The 21,389-nt window shown below is 31.9% G+C and overlaps 1 protein-coding gene across 6 annotated transcripts in view; it reads left to right on the top strand.

Annotated features, from left to right (window-relative positions):
• The window catches only part of NUP58 (nucleoporin 58), a 63,286-nt gene that overhangs the window by 3,870 nt on the left and 38,027 nt on the right, over window positions 1-21,389 (top strand). For 3 of the 6 annotated variants that reach the window (XM_074303641.1, XM_074303639.1, XM_074303644.1), the window contains exons 2-9: window positions 4,831-4,979; window positions 7,637-7,672; window positions 12,980-13,132; window positions 13,839-13,973; window positions 16,077-16,190; window positions 16,940-16,964; window positions 19,258-19,323; window positions 20,102-20,276. In XM_074303641.1, the coding sequence (XP_074159742.1) occupies window positions 4,831-4,979; window positions 7,637-7,672; window positions 12,980-13,132; window positions 13,839-13,973; window positions 16,077-16,190; window positions 16,940-16,964; window positions 19,258-19,323; window positions 20,102-20,276 (853 nt within the window). Of the gene's footprint in view, window positions 1-4,830; window positions 4,980-7,636; window positions 7,673-12,979; window positions 13,133-13,838; window positions 13,974-16,076; window positions 16,195-16,939; window positions 16,965-19,257; window positions 19,324-20,101; window positions 20,277-21,389 lie in introns of all 6 variants that reach the window. The other 3 variants (XM_074303642.1, XM_074303640.1, XM_074303645.1) reach the window with 1 other exon arrangement.

The raw sequence follows: 21,389 nt of genomic DNA, 5'->3' as shown, positions 1-21,389 counted from the left end.
CTCTCTGAAGCTCTTCTTCAAACTAACCTTCTTAACAAATGACATGATTTCAACTATGCTTACATACTTTTTTCCTCTGGTACTTTATATGATATACTTAGAGGCATCATATTCTCAATGTGTTCTGAGTAGAGAATGACAATTCTATAACCAGTACTCTTTCTTTCAAGACCTTCCATTTTGCCATGTCTGTGGTACCTCCTTGATAAAGGACTGATTATACCCTGAAGAAATACTTCAGAATCTTTTCACTGAGAAGATAAACATAGAGAAATACATTGGAAAGATGGCTAAATTTGGAAGTTGAGCCTTAATTCAAATTCTAGCTGTATGTAGCCTTGGACCTGTCAATCAGTAGCATTTTCTTTCTCATTTTTTTTTTCTTTTTATATGATTTTTCTTTTTCTTTTTCTTTTTTTTATTAATTTTATAATTATAACTTTTTTTTTGACAGTACATATGCATAGGTAATTTTTTTTTTTTTTACAACATTATCCCTTGTACTCCCTTCTGTTCCGAATTTTTCCCCTCCTTCCCTCCACCCCCTCCCCTAGATGGCAGGCATTCCCATACAGATTAAACATCTTATAGTATATCCTAGGTACAATATATTTGTGCAGAACCGAATTTTGTTGTTGCAAAGGAAGAATTGGTTTCGGAAGGTAAAAATAATCTGGGAAGAAAAACAAACAAAAAAAATGCTCACAATTTACACTCATTTCCCAGTGTTCCTTTTCTGGGTGTAGCTGATTCTGTCCATCATTGATCAATTGGAATTGGATTAGCTCTTCTCTATGTTGAAGATATCCACTTCCATCAGAATACATCCTCATACAGTATCATTATTGAAGTGTATAATGATCTCCTAGTTCTGCTCATTTCACTCAGTATCAGTTGATGTAAGTCTCTCCAAGCCTCTCTATTCCTCCTGTTGGTCATTTCTTACAGAACAATAATAATTCCATAACATTCATATACCATAATTTACCCAACCATTCTCCAATTGATGGACATCCATTCATCTTCCAGCTTCTAGCCACTATGAAAAGGGCTGCCACAAACATTTTGGCACATATAGGTTCCTTTCCCTTCTTTAGTATTTCCTTGGGATATAAGCCCAGTAGTAATATGGCTGGGTCAAAGGGTATGTACAGTTTGATAACTTTTTGGGCATAATTCCAGATTGCTCTCCAGAATGGTTGGATTCTTTCACAACTCCACCAACAATGCATCAGTGTCCCAGTTTTCCTACAGCCCCTCCAACATTCATCGTTATTTGTTCCTGTCATCTTAGCCAATCTGACAGGTGTGTAATGATATCTCAGAGTTGTCTTAATTTGCTGATCAACAGTGATTTGGAACACTCTTTCATATGAGTGGAAATAGTTTTAATTTCATCATCTGAAAATTGTCTGTTCATATCCTTTGACCATTTATCAATTGGAGAATGGCTTGATTTCTTATAAATTAAAGTCAATTCTCTGTATATTTTGGAGATGAGGCCTTTATCAGAACCTTTAACTGCAAAAATGTTTTCCCAATTTGTTACTTCCCTTCTAATCTTGTTTGCATTAGTTTTGCTTGTGCAAAAACTTTTTAATTTGATATAATCAAAATTTTCTATTTTGTGATCAATAATGATCTCTAGTTCTCCTTTGGACACAAATTCCTTCCTCCTCCACAAGTCTGAGAGGTAAACTATCCCATGTTCCTCTAATTTATTTTTGACAATCAGTAGCATTGAATAAATATCTACTATATGCCAAACACTGTGCTAAACCCTACTGATAATAAGAAAGGCAAAAGATAGTTCTAGCCATCAAGGAGTTTAGAATCTAATCATCTCTTCAGTTTGTTTCCCCATATGTAGAATAAAAGATTGAACTAAATATTCTTTAAGGTCCTTTCCAGCCTTTTATATGAGCTGAAGACATAGGAAACCTGATTCTGGGATTGCTACATTATAATAATAGTTCACTTTAAAAAATTTTTTTTAAATTAATTTTATAATTATAATTTTTTGACAGTATACATATGCATAATGTTTTTTACATTATCCCTTATATTCACTTCTTTTCCAAATTTTCCCCTCCCTCCCCTAGATGACAGGCAGTCCCATACATGTTAAATGTGTTACCGTATATCCTAGATACAATATATGTGTGTAAAACCAAATTTCTTGTTGCACGCTAAGAATTGGATTCCGAAGATAAAAGTAATCTGGGTAGAATGACAATAGTGCAAACAGTTTACACTCAATTCCCAGTGTCCCTTCTCTGGGTGTAGCTCTTTCTGTCCATCATTGATCAATTGGAACTGAATTAGATCTTTTCTATGTTGAAGATATACACTTCCATTAGAATACATCCTCATGCAGTATTGTTGTTGAACTGTATAATGATCTCCTTAGGAGCCAGATCTATTTATTTAATGCTATTCTATTTTTCCAAATTCATGCAAAGATAGTTTTCAACATTCACCTTCACAAAATGTTGTGTTCCAGATTTATCTCAAATGGGATAGTATATGTATTCTAATTTTTAAATAACTTTTGGAATTCCATCTTTTATTGCTTTCTTTTCCAACAACTTTGAAATGATTTGTATCCATTTCGTTGCCAAATTACCCATTAGAAACCCTCAGAGACAAATAAAATATCTAAAGGGAATCCTATGATCAAACTATTTGGGGGGAGGGAGTTCAAGAAAATGAGACTATCACTCAAATATGTAAGTTCTGATTCGTAAAAATCAAAAGGGGAAAGCTAATTATAAGCAACAAGGTCATCAGTAGAGGAAAAAATAAAATCACATTCTCAGTCATTTAAAAAATTTTCCAAGGAAATTTTGGCCCTTCACTTTTGCCCTATTCTTGTATTTAATGGAGAATTTTGACAGATCACAGTTGACTTGGAGACTGTTCAGTTGACTGCCAAATTTATTTTACTATTGCATAGCACTGATCATATCAGTACTCTTCTTTAAAACCTTTGATGACCCCATTGCTAATTGTATTAAGTTAAACTACATCCACCTAACATGGTATTTATTACTCGATGACAGTGGATACCAAAGGATGTTCTGTGGGAAAGTACGAATACTCTTGTCAGATATCTTCTTTTCCAGCCTTATCTTATGCTGTTTTTATCCTCATATGCACACATTTCTGTTTCAAGTTCTGTGCTTTTTGCTTATGTTGCCTGTGGCAGTGTTATACTGCTCTGTTCAACCCCAATCCTCAATCTCTTGAAATTTACCAATCTTTAAAGCTTGTCTCAGCTTCCCTAGCTGTTTTCTAGGCCTGAAATAATCTCTCCTTTTTGGATCATTTATGAAACTTTACCTTGCCTGCATATTGACTATCATTCCATTTGATCAGTGCAGAAAATTTCTGGTGAGGAAACTTCCTTTACATTTGCAGTTTGGCAAGTGTTTAATTTATAATCTCAGCGAGTTGTATTGAGTTCTTAAAGGTTAAGTGACTTGTATGGGCTTACCCAGATAATAAGGGAAAGAAATTAGACTTGAATTTATCTTTCAGGCCAGAACTCTATCCACCGGATACATTTATTGCCTGCATAACTGGAGTACAGCTGAACAATATTAAAATGTAATTGGAAAATGTTTAGCAGACTAAAAAATATATATAGTAGAACACAGTAATATGAATTTGTAGTTTTCTAAGTCAATATGCTGCCTGAATGTATCTGCTTTTATTTGTTTGACACTATTGGACTATACCATACTACTATGCTCCTATATTTTTGTCAGAGTCTAGTTTATATATTTTATTTTTATCATTTTCTTATGATCCCAACTAGATTGTGGGAGAAAAATTCGAATAGGTCTTGAAGGACTAGACAATGTCTTATTCATCTTTGTATCTCCCACCATTTAACAGTACTATGTATGTATTAGGTGCTAGATAAATTTTTTTTGTCAAATTGAATTGTTTATATGTTATCCTGAGAGCAAATTTGCATCATGGAGATGTACATGCATGTTTCTATCTCCATATATTTTAAAAGACAGAAGAGGTATATTTTTTTTAACTAGTTCATTAATACTGAATTTATTATTATGGAATGTTATTCTATAAGAAATGACCAACAGGATGATTTCAGAAAGCCCTGGAGGGACTTACATGAACTGATGCTGAGTGAAATGAGCAGGACCAGGAGATCATTATATACTTCAACAACAATACTATATGATGATCAATTCTGATGGATGTGGCCATCTTCAACAATGGACGAACCAAATCAGTTCCACTAGAGCAGTAATGAACTTAACCAGCTACACCCAGAGAAAAGAACTCTGGGAGCTGATTATGAACCACTACATAGAATTCTCAATCCCTCTATTTTTGTCTGCCTGCATTTTGGATTTCCTTCACAGGCTAATTGTACACTATTTCAAAGTCCGATTCTTTTTGTACAGCCAAACAACTGTTTGGACATGTATACATATATTGTATTTAATTTATACTTTAACATATTTAACATGTATTGGTCAGCCTGCCCTCTGTGGAGGGAAGGAAGGGAAAAATTAGAATAAAAAATTTGGCAATTATCAATGTTGTGAAATAACCCATGCATATATCTGGTATATAAAAACTATTAAAAATTTTTTAAAAATGAATTTATTGATAATTGGTTTTTAGGAAGTTGTATTAAGGTTATATATTATATATGATATACCAAAATAGAAGAACACATTGGAAATTATAAAATTCACTTTCTCTTTCATTTCTGATAGTCTTGTTATTCTATTCTATTATATTGACTAATCATCTTTGTTTTCTGTTTTTGTTTTGTCTTTTGTTATTAAGTAATAGCACCCCAACAGTAGGACTCAATTTTGGGTCTCTTGGAAGTACAACAAATCCAACAACTACAACTGCTCCTTCTGTGGGTTTTGGAACTGGACTTTTTGGTTCAAAATCTACAACAGGATTTACTTTAGGAGGCACTAATACAGGTAGGGAATATTTCTAACTACATGTTTAATACAAATTTGGAAATTAAATTTCTAGCTTTTATGCATGTTAATTCAGAACCGTTTTTCCCAGCTTTGTAGCATATTTTTGTTGACAGGTTTGTGGTTGATTAATGATTGCTCTTATATTCTCCAGAAAGAGATATATTGGGCGGGTGGGGAAGAGAGAGAAGATGATATTAATAGACTCTGAAGGTTGAGAGGGATAGAAATTAGAAAATGGAAGGAAAAAAAAATCTAGCTAGTCAACTTAGACCTGCTAAAAGACCCATGTGTACATGAATGTTGTAACAGTGAGTAGATTGCTAGAGTGAGTTAGACCAAGATTATATAATTTGAATTCTCATTTTTAAAATGAGGCACTCACTGCAGTAGAGTAGAGCTCATAGTCTCTAGGCATAGCTCATAGAAGTGAATGACCTACAATACATGTCTGTTCTTAGTTGGGTAGATAGTTATTAATTGGTGATGAAGCCTCAATAATATTGTAACTTATTATTGACACAGTTCTCAGTAATAGCACAAAAGAATGTCTGCTTGTACATTGGAAAATTTTTGCCTATCCAGTAGATCTAAAGTGGTGCTCTAGGTCCTGTTGTGCATGAGAGGTTTAACTTCTTCACATAAAAGTATCTTGTACTACTAATGCAGTTTGTAAGCAGTTTTTTTTTTCTTCTGTTATAGTGGTGTTGATGTGAAAATAATTGGAAATTCAGATACTATTTGGCTGGTTCAGGTGTTTAATGTTTAAATTTAATTTTATATTTCAGCTCAATAGTTTGGTGAGGGTTTGTGACTTAATCTAGGTTTAATCTCATATCATAATTTTTAAACAATTAGAATCTCAGGAAGTAGATATAGAATACAATACTGTAGTGAAAGATTACTTTCATTCACCTTTGGATTTAATATATTAAACTGTGAGCTCTTGATAGTGAAGACAAATGAAGATCTGAGATAAGTTACTTGTCTAGGGTCACAAGACAGGACTGGGCTTGGAACCATAGGACTCTGACTCCAACCCCAGTCTTTTTTCCAAGTTAAAGCTCTGCCCATCTCTACTAAAGCAAATGAGAATATATTATACCCCTTGTGCTTTGGATTATTGATTTGGAAGAAAATTTAATGTTGGATATTTGGAATGTATAGAAACATGAAGTTTGTTTCCACTGTGGATATACTCCAAGGCACTGCCTTAGGCCCTCTTAACTTCTCTTGCTGTACTTTCTTTTCCAGAAAAACATATTCCCATGTAGATGACTCCTATATTCATAAATCCAGCCCTAATCACATTCCTGAATCCTAAGCTTATATCACCAGCAATCTATTGGACATTTAAAATTAAATGTTTTTGTTAGCATCTCAAATTCAACATCTCAAACTTTTTCTTCCCTTCTTTTAAACTTCCTTATTTTTGTAAACTATCCTTGCAGTTTGAAACCCCACAGTCATCCTTGACATCTCTCTCCTACCTCCTATATTCATTAAATTGACAAAATCAAATTCTACCACTACAGTATCTCCCAAGTTCATCCCCTACCTTCCACTTTACATGGTCATACTTAGTTCAGGCCCTCAATCTGTTTGCTGGAGTTTTGCAATAAAATTCCTAGTTAGTTTCCTTGCCCCAAAGTCTCTCCTCTCTATTCTCTCCATACAATTACCAAAATAATATTAAAACATGATTTGATCACATTATTCTCTTAATCTGTGTACTCTAGGGGCTTTTATCTTTACGATAAATTACAACTCCTTTATATATCTAAATTCCTTTATAAGCCATGAGCCTTTCTTAACTTTTAGGGTTTACTAAACATTATTCTTCTCCTTTCACTTTGAATTTGCCAAATTTGCCTTCTTGCAGTTTCTTAAACACTTACAACATTACATTTCCTGTCTCTGTGCCTGGAGTGCCTCCTCTTAGACTCTCTAACTTCTTCAGAGCTCAGCTCAGTTACTATCTTCATGTAGTATCAGCTTCTAAAGTCTTCTTTTGAAAATTACATAGTATACAAATTAGATGTATATATGTTGTCTCCTCCAAATGAATATAAACCCTTGGAGAAGTAGGACTGTTTTTCTTCTGTCTTCATATTTTTATTGCTTAGCACAGTGCCTAACTTGTAATGTGTACTTCAGAAGTGCTTATTGATTGATATTGATTTTGAGCTCTGCTTAATGGTTACAGTAAAGAAGAGTTTTGTATGCTAATCCGTCACTATATATTTAAACCAAGCACTTAACTAGCTATTGGGAATACAAATTTTAGAAAATGTGAACAGTCTCTATTCTTAAAGAGCTTATTATTACTCCATTCCAGTAAGATGACATTAAGGTACTATGTTTTCTTGTAGATCATTCCAAATCTTACTGGAATGTTGTAAATAAAGTGTGAGACTTAATCTAGAATTCCTGAGTTCTTATCTTAGACTCTAAGCAGTGTGACTATGGTCAAGTCATTCCTAAGCTTTGGTTTTCTCATCATTAAAATGGGAATAGTAATAATATCTGTTGCACTGATACCAAGAATTGCCATGAGACTCAAATAGTAAATAAAATATTTTTCAAACTTTAAAGCAATATATAAAAGCCATTAATGATCATCATTATTAATAATTCTTAAATTCTCTTATTTTTAGGAACAGCAACGACTCTAGGTACAGGACTAACTCTGGGTAAGAGCATTTTGAAAAAAGATCTGAAACTAATGATTTTATTGAATTTAACCTTTTGGGCATGATATTCTTGCAACCCTGCTTAACTTTGCCCTCAAAGCTGTGGCTATATGAAATGAAGAAAACGCAGAAATAAATGAACATAATAAGTCTTTTGAAGACTTAAGAATCTAGAAATTGTTTTTTCCTGTCTTAAATGACTTTCATGGGTTTTTTAATAGTGAATTAAAAAAAAAAAAAACCTACTACTGCTTTTCATAATTTACTTCAGAGACCCACCTTTAATGGGAAAATCTTTATACCTAAAAATCACCAAACTTGGCATCAATAATTAATTAGGAATGGTCATTTGAAGTTTGTTTTCACATTTGTAAAATTTTGAACTCTAGTGCCTGATTTTTCTATACCCTTTCATAGCATATGCAGACCTGTACATTGATTCTGTGATAAATTAGGCCTGTAGTTCTATGCAGGAATCTTTCTAGTATGTCGACAAGGGTATTATTAGAGGATGACTGGCAGTGTTTATATATAAATTAATTATTATTAACTGAGATTTCACTCAATCAGTCAATATCATTCAAAAAACATTAAATACCTATTACATGCTACACACTGTGCTAAGCTAACATTGTTAGCATATAACTGCCTTTTCTGAAACCAGTAGAAGATTAGAGCTGGCCTTCTATGATGGTTTTGCCATTGAAATCAAGTGCCTTCTACACTTCCATTGACAAAATCCACTCTCCTAATATCACCAAGAAAGGTTTTTTGTTTTACCTCTGCCTGAAAGTGCTGGAGATTGTTGATCCTGATTATTGGTGCCTTTTTCTTATTTTGACCCTCAAGTTTAAGAACAGTAATTAATAATTGGGCTTAAGAAAAAAATAATTTTAAAATTATATTTGTTGTGTTGGCAACTTTTAAGAGAGCATACTTTTTAAATATAATAATAGCTTTTTTATTTTTCAAAATACATGCAAAGATAGTTTTCAACATTCATCCTTACAAAACCTTGTGCTCCAAATTTTTCTCCCTCCTTCCTCCCTTAGATAGCAAGCAATCCAATATAGGTTAAATATGTGCAATTCTTTTCAACATATTTCCACATTTATCAGAGCATACTTCTTTAAAAAAAAGGAAAAAATAACCAATTTTTACTTTTGATTGTCTGATTTGTTGCTCTTACTTAACCTGCCATCTGTTTGCTTAATAACCATTTGGTGATTTCAGTTATATCAATTTTTTGCTAAAATTTATTTTCATTATTTGGATCAGCAACTGTAGTTTTAAAATTAATTAGAATTTTTGATAACCAAATTATTTGGGATAAGTGAATTAAAAGGGGGGGGGGGAAGGAATGTCATAGAATCATTGTATTCTAAATCTGGTCAGACCATTCTGATCATACTTGGGAGTATTTGAATGAACTTCTGGGTGCCCAGAAGGGGCACCTTTAATGTTAGTGAAGGAACTCCAAACTATTGCCATACAAAGATCAGTGGTACAAAGAATACTGGATTTGTAATCTTAGCTTTGAAGTTTGAATCTTGGCTACATTATTTCTTACCTGCATCGTGTTGGATTACTCAATTAACCTTTCTTCATAAAATGAACAAGTTGGGCTTAGATGTCCTATGAGACTCTTTCCAGCTCTAAATGTTGTCTTATCCCAGAGAACTGAAGACCTGCTTTAATGGGAGGAGGGGTAATGTGATATGATATATCTTCGAATATTTGAAAGATTGTATGTCATCACCTTGGTCCTAGAAGTCAGGATTAGCTCTAAGAGAGAAAAACTCCAGGGAAATAGACTTTGATTTTTTTTGTATGGGAGAATTTCTTAATAATTAGTGCTGTCCAGATTGCTTTGGATAATTTGGATAACTTGAAGGACACTGAAAGACTTCAAACAGAGCCTGGATAACCACTTGATAGGGATCTTGTAGAGGATATTCATGTATTAGATAACAACATAACAACAACAATGGTAATAGCAACATTTAAACAAAGTTTTAGTATTTGAGAAATTCATGATACATTAATATGTATGCGTTAATACGCATCTGATTCTCACAACAATCCTGTTAAGTTATTAGGTAGAGGCTATTTTTAGCTTCACTTTTCAGGTGAAGAAAGGGTTACACAGTTAAATAAGTGTCTGTGACAGTTGAATTTGTATTTCCTGACCCTATTTTCCACAGTATATTCACTGTACCACATGATTTCTAAAGACTCTTTCAATTTTAGAATTTATTGTATAGGAAATAAATTTTGACCATGTTGTAGTACTGACTTCCAGGGGAAAATAGACCAAAAATGGAAACTAAATAATTTAATCTAAAGCAAAAGTGGGCAAAACAACAAATCATAGACATAATCAATAATTTCATCCAAGAGAATGACATTGATGAGTTAGCATATCAAAATTTAGGGGATAGCAGTTCTTGGGAAATTTTGTATCTGTAGACATTTATTTGAATACTATATAGAGATAGAGAAGATCAATGAATTGGGTGTACTAAAAAAAGCTAGAAAAAGAATAAATTAACTCCCCCCTCCCAATTAAATATCAAATTTGAAATTCTAAAAATGAGAGGAAATTAATAAAATTGAAAGTAATAAAACTTTTGAACAAATAAAACTAAGAGTTGGTTTTATGAAAAAAAAAAAAAAACCAAAATAGGTAAACCTTAAATCTGATTAGAAAAAGGAAAGAAGAAAATTAAAATTAAAATGCCAGTATCAAAAATAACCACCAGTGAAGAAATTAAAGCTATAATTAGGAGCTATTTTGCCCTACTCTTTGCCAGTAACTCTGATAATTAAGTAAAATGGATAAATACTTACAAAAATATAAATTGCCCAGATTAGCAGGGGAGGAAATAAATTAATTAAATTGTCCCGTTTTAGAAAAAGAAATTGAACAAGCAATTAATCAACCCCCTAAGGAAAAAAATTCCAGGGCAGATGGATTTCTAAGTGAATTCTATCAAACATTTAAAGAACAATTCCAATACTATGCAAACTATTTGGGAGAATGGGAAAGGAGGAGTCCTACCAAATTCCTTTTATGACATAGATATATTGCTTATATCTAAACCAGGTAGGGTCAAAACAGAGAAAGAAAATTATAGACCAATTTCCCTAATGAATATTGATACAAAAATCTTAAATAAAATATTGACAAAGAGATTACAGAAACTTATCACCAGGATAATACACTATGACCGAGTAAGATTTATACCAGGAATTCAGGGACAGTTCAGTATTAGGAAAACTATCATAATGAACTGTATCAATAACCAAACTAATAGAAATCATATGATTATCTCAGTAGATGGCAGAAAAAACATTTGACAAAATACAACATCCATTTCTGTTAAAAATATTAGCAAAGGACTAAATGGAGTTTTCCTTAATATAGTCAGTAGTATCTATCTAAAACCATCCACAAGCCTCATATGTAAATGGGGATAAACTAGATACAATCCCAGTAAAATCAGGGGTGAAATAAGGTTGCCCACTGTCACCATTACTATTCAATATTGTATTAGAAATGCTAGCTTTGGCAACAAGAGAAGAAAAAGAAATTAGAATAGGTAATGAGGAAACAAAATTATCACTTTTAGCAGATGATATAATGGTATATTTAGAGAATCAACTAAAAATATTAGAAACAATTAACAATTTTAACAAAATTGTAAAATACAAAATAAATCCATATAAATCATTGGCATTTCTGTATGTTACTAACATAATCCATCAGCAATAAAAAAAAAGAAGAGAGAAATTCCATTTAAAATAGCTATAGATAATATAAAATACTTGTGAGTCTGCCTGCCAATAGAAAGCCAGGAATACATTTTCACACAAAGTTAGATCTAAATAATTGGAAGAATATCAAATGCTCATGGGTAGGCCAACCTAATATAAAGCAGTGGCTTCTCTTAAATAAGTTGTCTTACTCAACACTATATATTAGCCCTTGTAGTTTTATTAATTGAAGTGAATAAACTGGCATTATAAAAAGAGTGCTAACTACAAATTAAAAGAGTTGTGGACCCTCATCTTGGTAATGCAGCTAATTGCCATTAAGAACTTAAGATGAATCATTTCACCTTTTTCAGTGAAAATTAGGAGATGAAATCAATGATTTCTAGTTTTGCTTGAAGAACCTTTAGGTTCTCAGATATGTTCACTTTTTAATTTAGTTTCATTAACAACATATGCTTTGGGAAGTAATGTGTACTCGATATATACTTTTTGAGCTTGATAATAATCTGAGTTCAAATCTTTGAAACATTACTCTTGGCCTTAGTTTTTCTAACTGTAAAATTATATAAATAATACCAGTGGTATTATAACCTTACAGGTTTGTTGAGAGGCTCAAATGAGATCAGATATGTAAAGTGCTTTGCAGAATTTAAAATATCACCAAAGAATTAGTTTTCATTTTCTCTGTTTTGCACTACAGTTTTTAGGTGTGAACATAAGCAGCCTAAAGCAATTATTATTTTGGATAATAATTCATGTGGACTTTTAGTAGCATAATATTATTCTCCCATTAAAATGGATCTTTTTTTCTTCTCTTGTCCATTTCTTAGGCTCTACAGTGTTAATTTTTCTTACTACAACATCAAGGACTAAAAAGGTTATCAAAACTTTTATCATATAGTCATATCTATTTTGATCAAGAAGAGAATTCACAAAGAACCTTCAAATAGCAAGTCCTTGGTTTTACTATTTTTCTGTATCTATTCATATTGACTTATTTTTCCATCCTCTCATGACAAAATACATTAGATCTTTTCTGACTGCTTATTAGTTTCCTTGCTGGTTTCACTGGTGTTTGCTGAAATTTTTAGATGACTGCTACTGAGGGAGTTTGATCTTCTAACAATAATTGCTTATTGATATGGGACTTAGTTTATAGAACATTTTATCTGGATAGATAGAAGAAGTATAATTTCTTCCATTTTGCAAATGAGAAAACAGAAATTTATAGAAATTAAATCATTTTCCTCGAGGTTATGTGGCAAAGCCAAGATTCAAACTCATATCTGGCTCCAAGATCAATGGTTTTTTGACTACTTTGTAGAGACAGTAACTGCAATAACTCAGATTTCTGCCCTGCTTTAAAGCTTGCAAAGTACTTCATATATGGCTCAAAGTGGCCATTTAATAAGTATCATATCAATCTATGAAGAAGGACTACAGGTGGTATTATTATATCCATTTTACAAATTAGAAAATTAACAGTTACAGGTATAGAATATATAACACCATGAAATATTTTTATTACAGGAACTCCTACCACTACATCAACAACAACAACAGGTTTCAGTTTAGGATTCAATAAACCTGCAGCATCTGCTACACCATTTGCTTTACCTATTACTTCTACCTCAAGTGGTCCTCTCTCTCTTTCATCTGCCCTTACATCAACTCCAGCAGCAGGTAAGGACCACTTCCGTTTCTAATAGCCTTTCTTTAAATTCATGGCAGAAACATATGTTGCATTAAATTGGAATGCTTTGTTTTTATTTGGTTGAAGATTATCAATACTACTCATTTTAAGAAAAGTATATGAAAATTAGATTTTGTGAAATTTGTAAAACAGGCAAATTTGGCCTTTCTTAATGTGTGTGTGCCTGTACATACATATTTTTGCATTTCTAAATTAACTTTTTGGGGAGGGGAAAAATCAACATTATTTAATTTTAAAAGTACAAGCTTGAAAGTTTTTATTTTGTTCTCAGGGACAAAGATAGTAATTGGTATTGGTGTATGTGTGTGTGTATGTAAATATGTATGTATGTGTATATATAATGAAAATTAACTGATAACAAGAATGTATTTATAATTGTTCTATTATAGAGCAATGCTGGATAAGTTTTCTGTATTTTGGATTTTAAGGGCAATTTGTTATTCTAAATATTTCAGTATATAAATACATAAATGCTAGTATCTAAACGTTGTCTATCAAGTAATGGATTTTTTTTTTTTTTTTTTTTTTAGCTTAACTTGAAAATTGCCCAGAGAAAAATTTGTGCCCCTTTTAATGTGATTTCATTTAGGAGTAAAGTTGCACTTTTATTCAAGAAAAAGCTATAGTCTATGAAATAGGATTTCTTATGCTTAGTCTTTCTTTTTTTCATTTCAGCTTCCACAGGCTTCTCTTTAAATTTGGGTGCAACACCTGCCACAACTACAACTTCATCAACTGGGCTTTCTCTAGGGGGAGCCTTAGCTGGTTTGGGAAGCTCTCTTTTCCAGAGTACAAACACAGCAACATCAGGTAATTGATTACTTTTGTTTCAAATTTATTTCCTTTTTAACTGTTAAAAATCCAGTACTAAACATAATTTGTTTTTCTCTTATCCTTAGTTGCTATTTTGAGCAGGTTTATTTTCTTAGAGGATGAAAGTCTCTATTTTTTCAGCATAAGCCTTTAAAATATTTTATTTGTAATTTGTGTATGGCATTTTTTATTATTTCAAATGCATTTTTTCTATTTCTTAGAATTTGTTGAACAGCTAGTGGTGTGCCAAACGACTGCTCTCATTTCACTTTAAATTGGGATGTTAAATTGTAATGTTTTATGGTTTTTGTAACCTCATTCCATGTTTTTTTATTATTATCATTTTTGGAGGGAGAGGAGACAATTGAGGTCAGATTTGAACTTGGTTCCTCTTGGACTTCAGAACTGCTGCCCTATATTCTTAAAGTCACTGTAGTATCAGAGAACAGAGTTTACTGGGGGTGGGGTAGGGTGGGCAGGTGTTTTCTGCAGGTCTATGCTAGGTATCAATAACTGATTGTTATTTTAAGTAGTTTTCTTTTATAGGTTGATTATAGTTTATTATAGGTTACTACATTCTATAGAAGAAACACTTTGAATTTATGGTGATGATGGCCAAATCATTTTTCCTTTGTTCATATTGATTTTATAACACTTAATACATTATCCTCACCAAATTTTCCGGGCTATCCTATTTATTTGTTTGTTTTTTTTGCTGAGGCAGTTAGGTTTAAGTGACTTACCTAGGGTCACACAGCTAGAAAGTATTTCGTGTCTGAGGCCATATTTGAACTCAGGTCCTCCTGACTTCAGGGCTTATGCTTTATCCACTGTGCCACTTAGTTGTTCCTGGGCTATTCTTAATAACCTAAAGTCTATATCATTAAGACACATGAATCTGTTTGGTAGTTATCCATTCTAAAGTTAATTTAGATACATTTGAAAAATTCCAGACAAAGCAGGAATAGAAGAGTTAAATAAATTATGCCAGAAATCTGTTTCCTGATTTTTTTCCCCCCTACTCTTTGAGTTTGTGGCTGTGACTATGCTAATCTAGAGCTACCACTTAAACCTTTCAGTAGAAGACTTGAAAGATATTTATGGTATTTGGTCAGAAAGAGGCAATAGCTTGTAACTTAGTAATATATCCTAGTACATACTATTTGTATATACATACATACACATGTACATACAACATAGGCTGATCTCAATGTTAAAACAAAAAAAATACCAATGGTAAGAATTTGGACTCAGAGGACTTGAGCTTGAATTAACCATCTATGTAACTTTGTCACTCAGTCTTGCTGGGTCTCAGTTTTCTTACCTATAAGTTGATTGAGTTAGATGACCTTTAACATTTCTTCAGGTTCTAAAGCTATAATTTTATGATAAAAAATGAATTAAATTTTTAGAAAATTTCTTTAGAAGGTCCAAAATGCTTTATAATATTTATAACATTGAAATGTAATTATCCATTATAAGAAAGTTAAGTGATTTTTTTTTTTTTTTTTTTTTTGTGAATAGTAAGTCAGATAGTTTTATACTCATGGATTTGTACTCTTATCAATATGGATATTACCTTCAACATTCAGCAGTGTATATTTTAAAGAAGTATCCAGCATTGAATTTGGGAAAACATGTTCAAATCCTGTTTCTGACACATACTTATGTTACTATGGGGCAAGTTGTTGCTTCTCATTGCTCCCAGGAAAAATTCTAAGAAAGTTATAGACAGTTGCTAATCTGCATATGTAGAGGAAGTTTCCAAAAATTCCAAAATATTGAAGAAATCAACAGTCTGAAATTTAAAAAAAAAAAAAAAGTTTCAAGTAACTTCAATTTCCACAAAAAGTTACTTCATTGCTTTTTGGGTAAAATTGCTGGATAATGTAGACGCATTTTGTTGAAATTTCAGTTTTCTTGAACATATATTATAAAATATCTATCTTATTCTGGATTTTAGTTGGTCTCCTTTCGTTTGTTTCTCCTAAAAGTGAAGTGCAGAAAGATCAAGCTTTGTTCAAGTTAATAATGTTTTTTACTCTGCAATATTCATATTATATTTTTAGGACATCTTTTCCTTTATATATCATTTTATAGGACTTGGGCAGAATGCTCTGGGCTTAACATTGGGGACTACTGCCGCCACTCCTGCAACCACTGGCAATGAAGGGCTTGGTGGTATAGATTTTAGTAGCTCTTCAGATAAAAAGAGTAAGTATTATCTTCATATCATTTGCATTTGTATTTAGGGAAAAGTAGAATGGGTATTGGAACCTAAACCACAAAACCAATCAGTGAAAATGCTTTATAAGTATAAACTAGATTATGAGTTACAGTTTTAGGCTGAGTTTTGCTCTTTTTATTTTAAATTTTCCTTCATTGTCATTGAAGTAGATGTCATAATTTTGGGTTTGAATGTACAATCAGAAAAAAAGAAGAAATCTCAAATATAAAGAAATAGTTTATTATACATTACAAATTTACTAATTAATGATAGAGCCTAGGACTTAGAAGTAAATAAAGACAGTGTCTGGCCAGTGTGTTCATGTAGAGGATTGTAGTGTGGGCTGTTTTTTAATAATACTTTCATAAATGGACATATGTTGACTGATTTAAAAAAAAAAAGAATTTTACTTTCTGTGATACAGATTTTGATTTTATGACTTTTGAGTCTTCACTAAGACACTTTCTTGGAGGGTGGGATCAAAACAAGGGCGGAAAAAGACTTTGCAAACCTTTCTTTGGATACTAAATGCCTTATCTCAGAAATATTCTAAGCAAATTATTTAAATTCATAAAATCTAATAATATTGGGCATTTACAAATTTGAAATGGGGCCAAGACTATTTTAGGTATATATAGTCATAGATTCAGATCACTAGCATTTTTTAAAAGTTCTAATACTTGTCTTTGAAAATTGCATATATATTTTTTCATATAGTACTTCTTTAATTTTTTAGGTGATAAAACAGGAACAAGACCAGAGTAAGTAGTTTTTATTTATTTATTTATTTATTTTTTGTTTTTTTGCTGAGGCATTTGGGGTTAGGTGACTTGCCCACGGTCACATAAATAAATTTTCATTTGCTTTTCTTTTGGCTTAAACTCCAAACTTCAATCTTTCATTCAGGGTCCTTCAGTCCTTCATACTCTTGTTTCCTATCTCTCCCTTTCTCTTTTCTTCTGCCCTCTCGTGTGTGTGTGTGTGTGTGTGTGTGTGTGTGTGTGTGTGTGTGTGTGTGTGTGTGTGTGTGTGTGTCTCTCTCTCTCTCTCTCTCTCTCTCTCTCTCTCTCTCTTTCTCTTTGTTTGGTTTTCTGTCTCTTTCTCTTTTTCTCTTTTCCTCGCTCCCTCTCCATTTCCTTTTCCTTCCTATCTTTTGTTTTTACATCACCTACATTTCCTTATTTCCACTTTTTTTCTACCACAAAAAAACTGTTATTAGTGGTTTGATGAATGGAGCACTTTTCTTTTGATTACTGACATCCTTGGAGCATGTGCTAATCATGGAATCACTGGGTCAAAGGGTATGGACACCTGAGTCACTTGGGGGAGGGGGTGTTTTAGTTTTTGAATATAATTCTCAAATTGCTTTCTAGAATAATTGCACTAAATCATAGCTCCACCATCAATGCCTGAATATGTTGACTTTTAACAATCTTTATAACATTGACTATTCTCATCTTTTTTCTTTTTGCCAGTTCTCTTGATATGAGTTGAGATCTCAGAATTGTTTTTCATTTTTCATTTTAGTAATTTGGAACATTCTTTCATGTGGTTGTTAATAGTTGAATTTTTTTTTTAAATTCTTTTTTTTTTTGAGAACTGTTAATCTCCTTTCTTTATTGGGGAGTTATTTAATTTTTTTATTGACTCCATATTCCATTTGTCTGATTTTGCCCAACAATACTACATATATTTGAAGAATGTAAATAAAACATTTATAATACAAAATATAAAGTAAATCCACACACAAAAAAAATCTATACTTAAATATTACAAATAACCAAAAAAGGAAAGTTAAGTTAGAAAAAAAAACATTTACAGTAACAATGTAGCATTAAATATTTGGGCTTTAATACATATTACAGTGGCTAAGACAAGGACACGAGTTCAAATTCTGACTGTCACTGAATGTAAAATGAGACAGAGCAAATAGCCTTTAAATCTCTTCTAAGTGTGAATGTGCAATCCTTTAAAATAATTTTAACTGAACACTTGGAGAGATTTTTTTTTTCCCTACAATGGTTATATCAAATGACTATTATATAAATGTTCATGCTTTTTAGTTAAACCACAGCTTTAATAAAAATATTTGACATACAAATAAACTAAAGAATTAGAGAAAAAGAAAACAAAATTCATATAGAAACTTAAATGGACAGATATATCCAGAGAAATTATGAAGGGGACAAAATCAATTGATACCTTGCTAAATTTCAAAATTGTTTTGAGTAGTAATAACATGTTATGTAGTACTGGATAAAAGCAGGATAAAAGTACTGGATACAGTACCATAGTACAAAAATGTTTGGAGTTTGATAATTTTAGAACTGAGGAAATTGAAACATTGGGGAGAAGAATAAAAATTGTTGGAAAAAAATCATGGTGTTGTAAAATAGGTTTGGATTCACATCTTGTGTTACAAAAAAATTAATACATATTTGTTGCCCAAATTAGATTTCAGATTTCTTCATTCTGGCATTCAAATAGCCCTCCAAAGCTGGATCTGCCTCATTTATTCAGTTTTATCTCCTTTAGTATTCTTAATAGATCTTTTACTCAAGTCTTGCTTGCATTTTTAGTAGCTCCCCTCATCTTCTCCTGACCCCAAACCCACCTCTAATGTTCATATCAGATTTATTTTTACTCATAAACTTTGAGTATGCCTCTACTTACCTAGTTCATATAACAGTAGCTTGTTTTTATTCTGAAGCTTTAAAAAGTGTTTCTCTTATAACCATTTTCATGACTTTTTTTGCTAAATAAAGTTAGAATAACTATTAGTATTCTATATGCATGCCGACAAGTAATTTATTGATGAATTGCTGATTTTATGGGTGTCTTAATAACTATAAAATAATAACTATATGGATGACTACTTAACTGTAAAGTTAAAAGTTCTTCCAGGAAAGGACTTATGTAAATGGAAAGTATTGTGATCGTGACCAATGAATAAATTGTTGTGCATGATTTTTGCCATTGTTTTACCTGTCTTTGAAGCAGTTTCAACTTTCCTTTATCTTTTTGGTTAAAATAAATGTATGATGTTTTTCTTAGGGATAGTAAAGCACTGAAGGATGAAAATCTACCTCCTGTGATTTGCCAAGATGTTGAAAATCTTCAGTAAGTTCTAATAAGATTAGAAATGTTAAACTTCAAAAATAAGCATTCAAGTTGAATATCTGTTTTTCTTGAAAACTGGGAGTTTGAACAAAAACTTAAGTATATAAAAGAAATTTAAGCATTAGAGGACAGGAAGCAAAATATGACTATTCTCCTTGGCATGTTATAGTTTAGTAACTTTATGTTCAGTTGTTCTAAATATAGGGTTTATTGATAATAGATAAGCCAACCTAATAGAAAAAGAATATTGAGATTTCAAGCTTACTGATTGCCTCACTGTTATCTGAACCTCCATATTAGTTCCTGATTTGAGAAATGAAATAGCTTAAACATTGCTCCTAAGCCTCTATCTTTGCCCCAAACTTTGCCAACCATTTAGTGGCTTGGATTGGTGAGAGTCTGCATTTTCTACTCTAGGATACAAAAGAGCAGTGTCAGACTTCTACAAATGCTCTAGTTTTGAGCAAGTAAATTCCAGTAACCTTGGGATACACTAGTAATAAGTAAATTAGATTAAGTTAGATGTTGGAGTTAGTTTTAAAAAAAATAAAATCCTGGTGCCAGGGGCTATATTTAATTAGTTATCCTATGTATTTGTCTCTTTCCCTCGACCTCCTTGGGGAATGGGCCTAGACTGTATTTCTGCAGTAGGATAATGTAGGTAGACCTTTTAAGTATATTGGCACTGAGATTTTTACACATTGGCCAGCTTATCACTAATTGTAGTTGGTTTAGAAAATTGATTTTTTTAAATTATATTTTCTTGAAACTTTTGCAGGAAATTTGTGAAAGAACAAAAACAGGTTCAAGAAGAAATTAGTCGAATGTCTTCTAAAGCAATGCTTAAAGTTCAAGAGGATATTAAAGCCCTAAAACAGCTTCTCTCATTGGCTGCCAGTGGATTACAAAGAAATACTCTCAATATTGACAAGTTGAAAATAGAAACTGCTCAGGTATTGTATAGTCATTTAAAAATAATTTTTAATTATTTTAATTATAATAATACCTAATTGAAACATTATGAAGACATCTATCTCCATTGATTGTAATAAGAACTATATAAAACATTGAATTCTAATAATGATGCTTAGTGGATAGCCATAGACATAATCTCTTAGTAGCCCATATCTTCCAGAATCATTTAATTCATAGTCAACAGGAGATACATTTTAACTCATGTATTTTCTATATATAGAATTGGATAAGACCTTAGAGGTCATCTTATCCAACATGTTCATTTTACAGATGAAGAAACTGAGGCCCAAAGAGGTGAAATAATTTATTTAAAATCACATCAACAAAAGAGGCAGATTTGGTACTTGGAACCAAGTTGTCTGCTCCAAAACTAGTATGATTGTTTTTTTAAAACTATGCCACGTTCCCTCACTTTACATGTTACAAAATAAAGATAGGATTTGTTTAAATATTCAAAAATAATACCTACCTGGTCCCTTTTTTATGTTGGCAGATTTCACACAAGTTGGAGAGAAATGATAGGTGATTGTTATTGGGTCCTTTAGTAATGTTTGACTTCTCACGATCCCATGGACCACTTCATCCATGGAGTTTTCTTGGCAAAGGTACTGGAATAATTTGCCATTTCTTTGTCTAGTGAATTCGGGCAAATGGGGTTGATATTTTTCCAAGGTTATATAGTTAGCAAGCATCTGAGACCAGATGACTCTAGATACAGTACTCTATCCACTGAGCTACCTAGCTGCCTCTTGGCAATAGGTAATTAGCTTTAGTTATTGATATATATTGAGTTATATCATAGTATTATAAAGTATATTTGTGTAGATTTATCAGTGACAATTTATAAATCTTTCCCAAAATCTTTTTTTGCTTAAGAAGTGTATTCAGTTTCATAAGGAAGCTATATGGTTTAGTAAATAGAATGCTGGAATTGAAGACATTAAGACTTGGTTTCAAGTCTTATCTTGGATTCTGAGCAAATCGCTGCACTCTTTGGGCTATTTTCTCCTCTAACAAATGAGAAAGCTAGATTTGATAATTTATTAAAAAGTCCCTTCCAGCTCTAAGTCTGTTATCCTATAAAATAATTA

This window comes from Sminthopsis crassicaudata, chromosome 3, assembly GCF_048593235.1.
Source record: "Sminthopsis crassicaudata isolate SCR6 chromosome 3, ASM4859323v1, whole genome shotgun sequence".
Lineage (NCBI taxonomy): Eukaryota > Metazoa > Chordata > Mammalia > Dasyuromorphia > Dasyuridae > Sminthopsis > Sminthopsis crassicaudata.
Note: the sequence above shows the minus strand (reverse complement) of the source record. Positions and strands in the feature narration are given on the sequence as shown.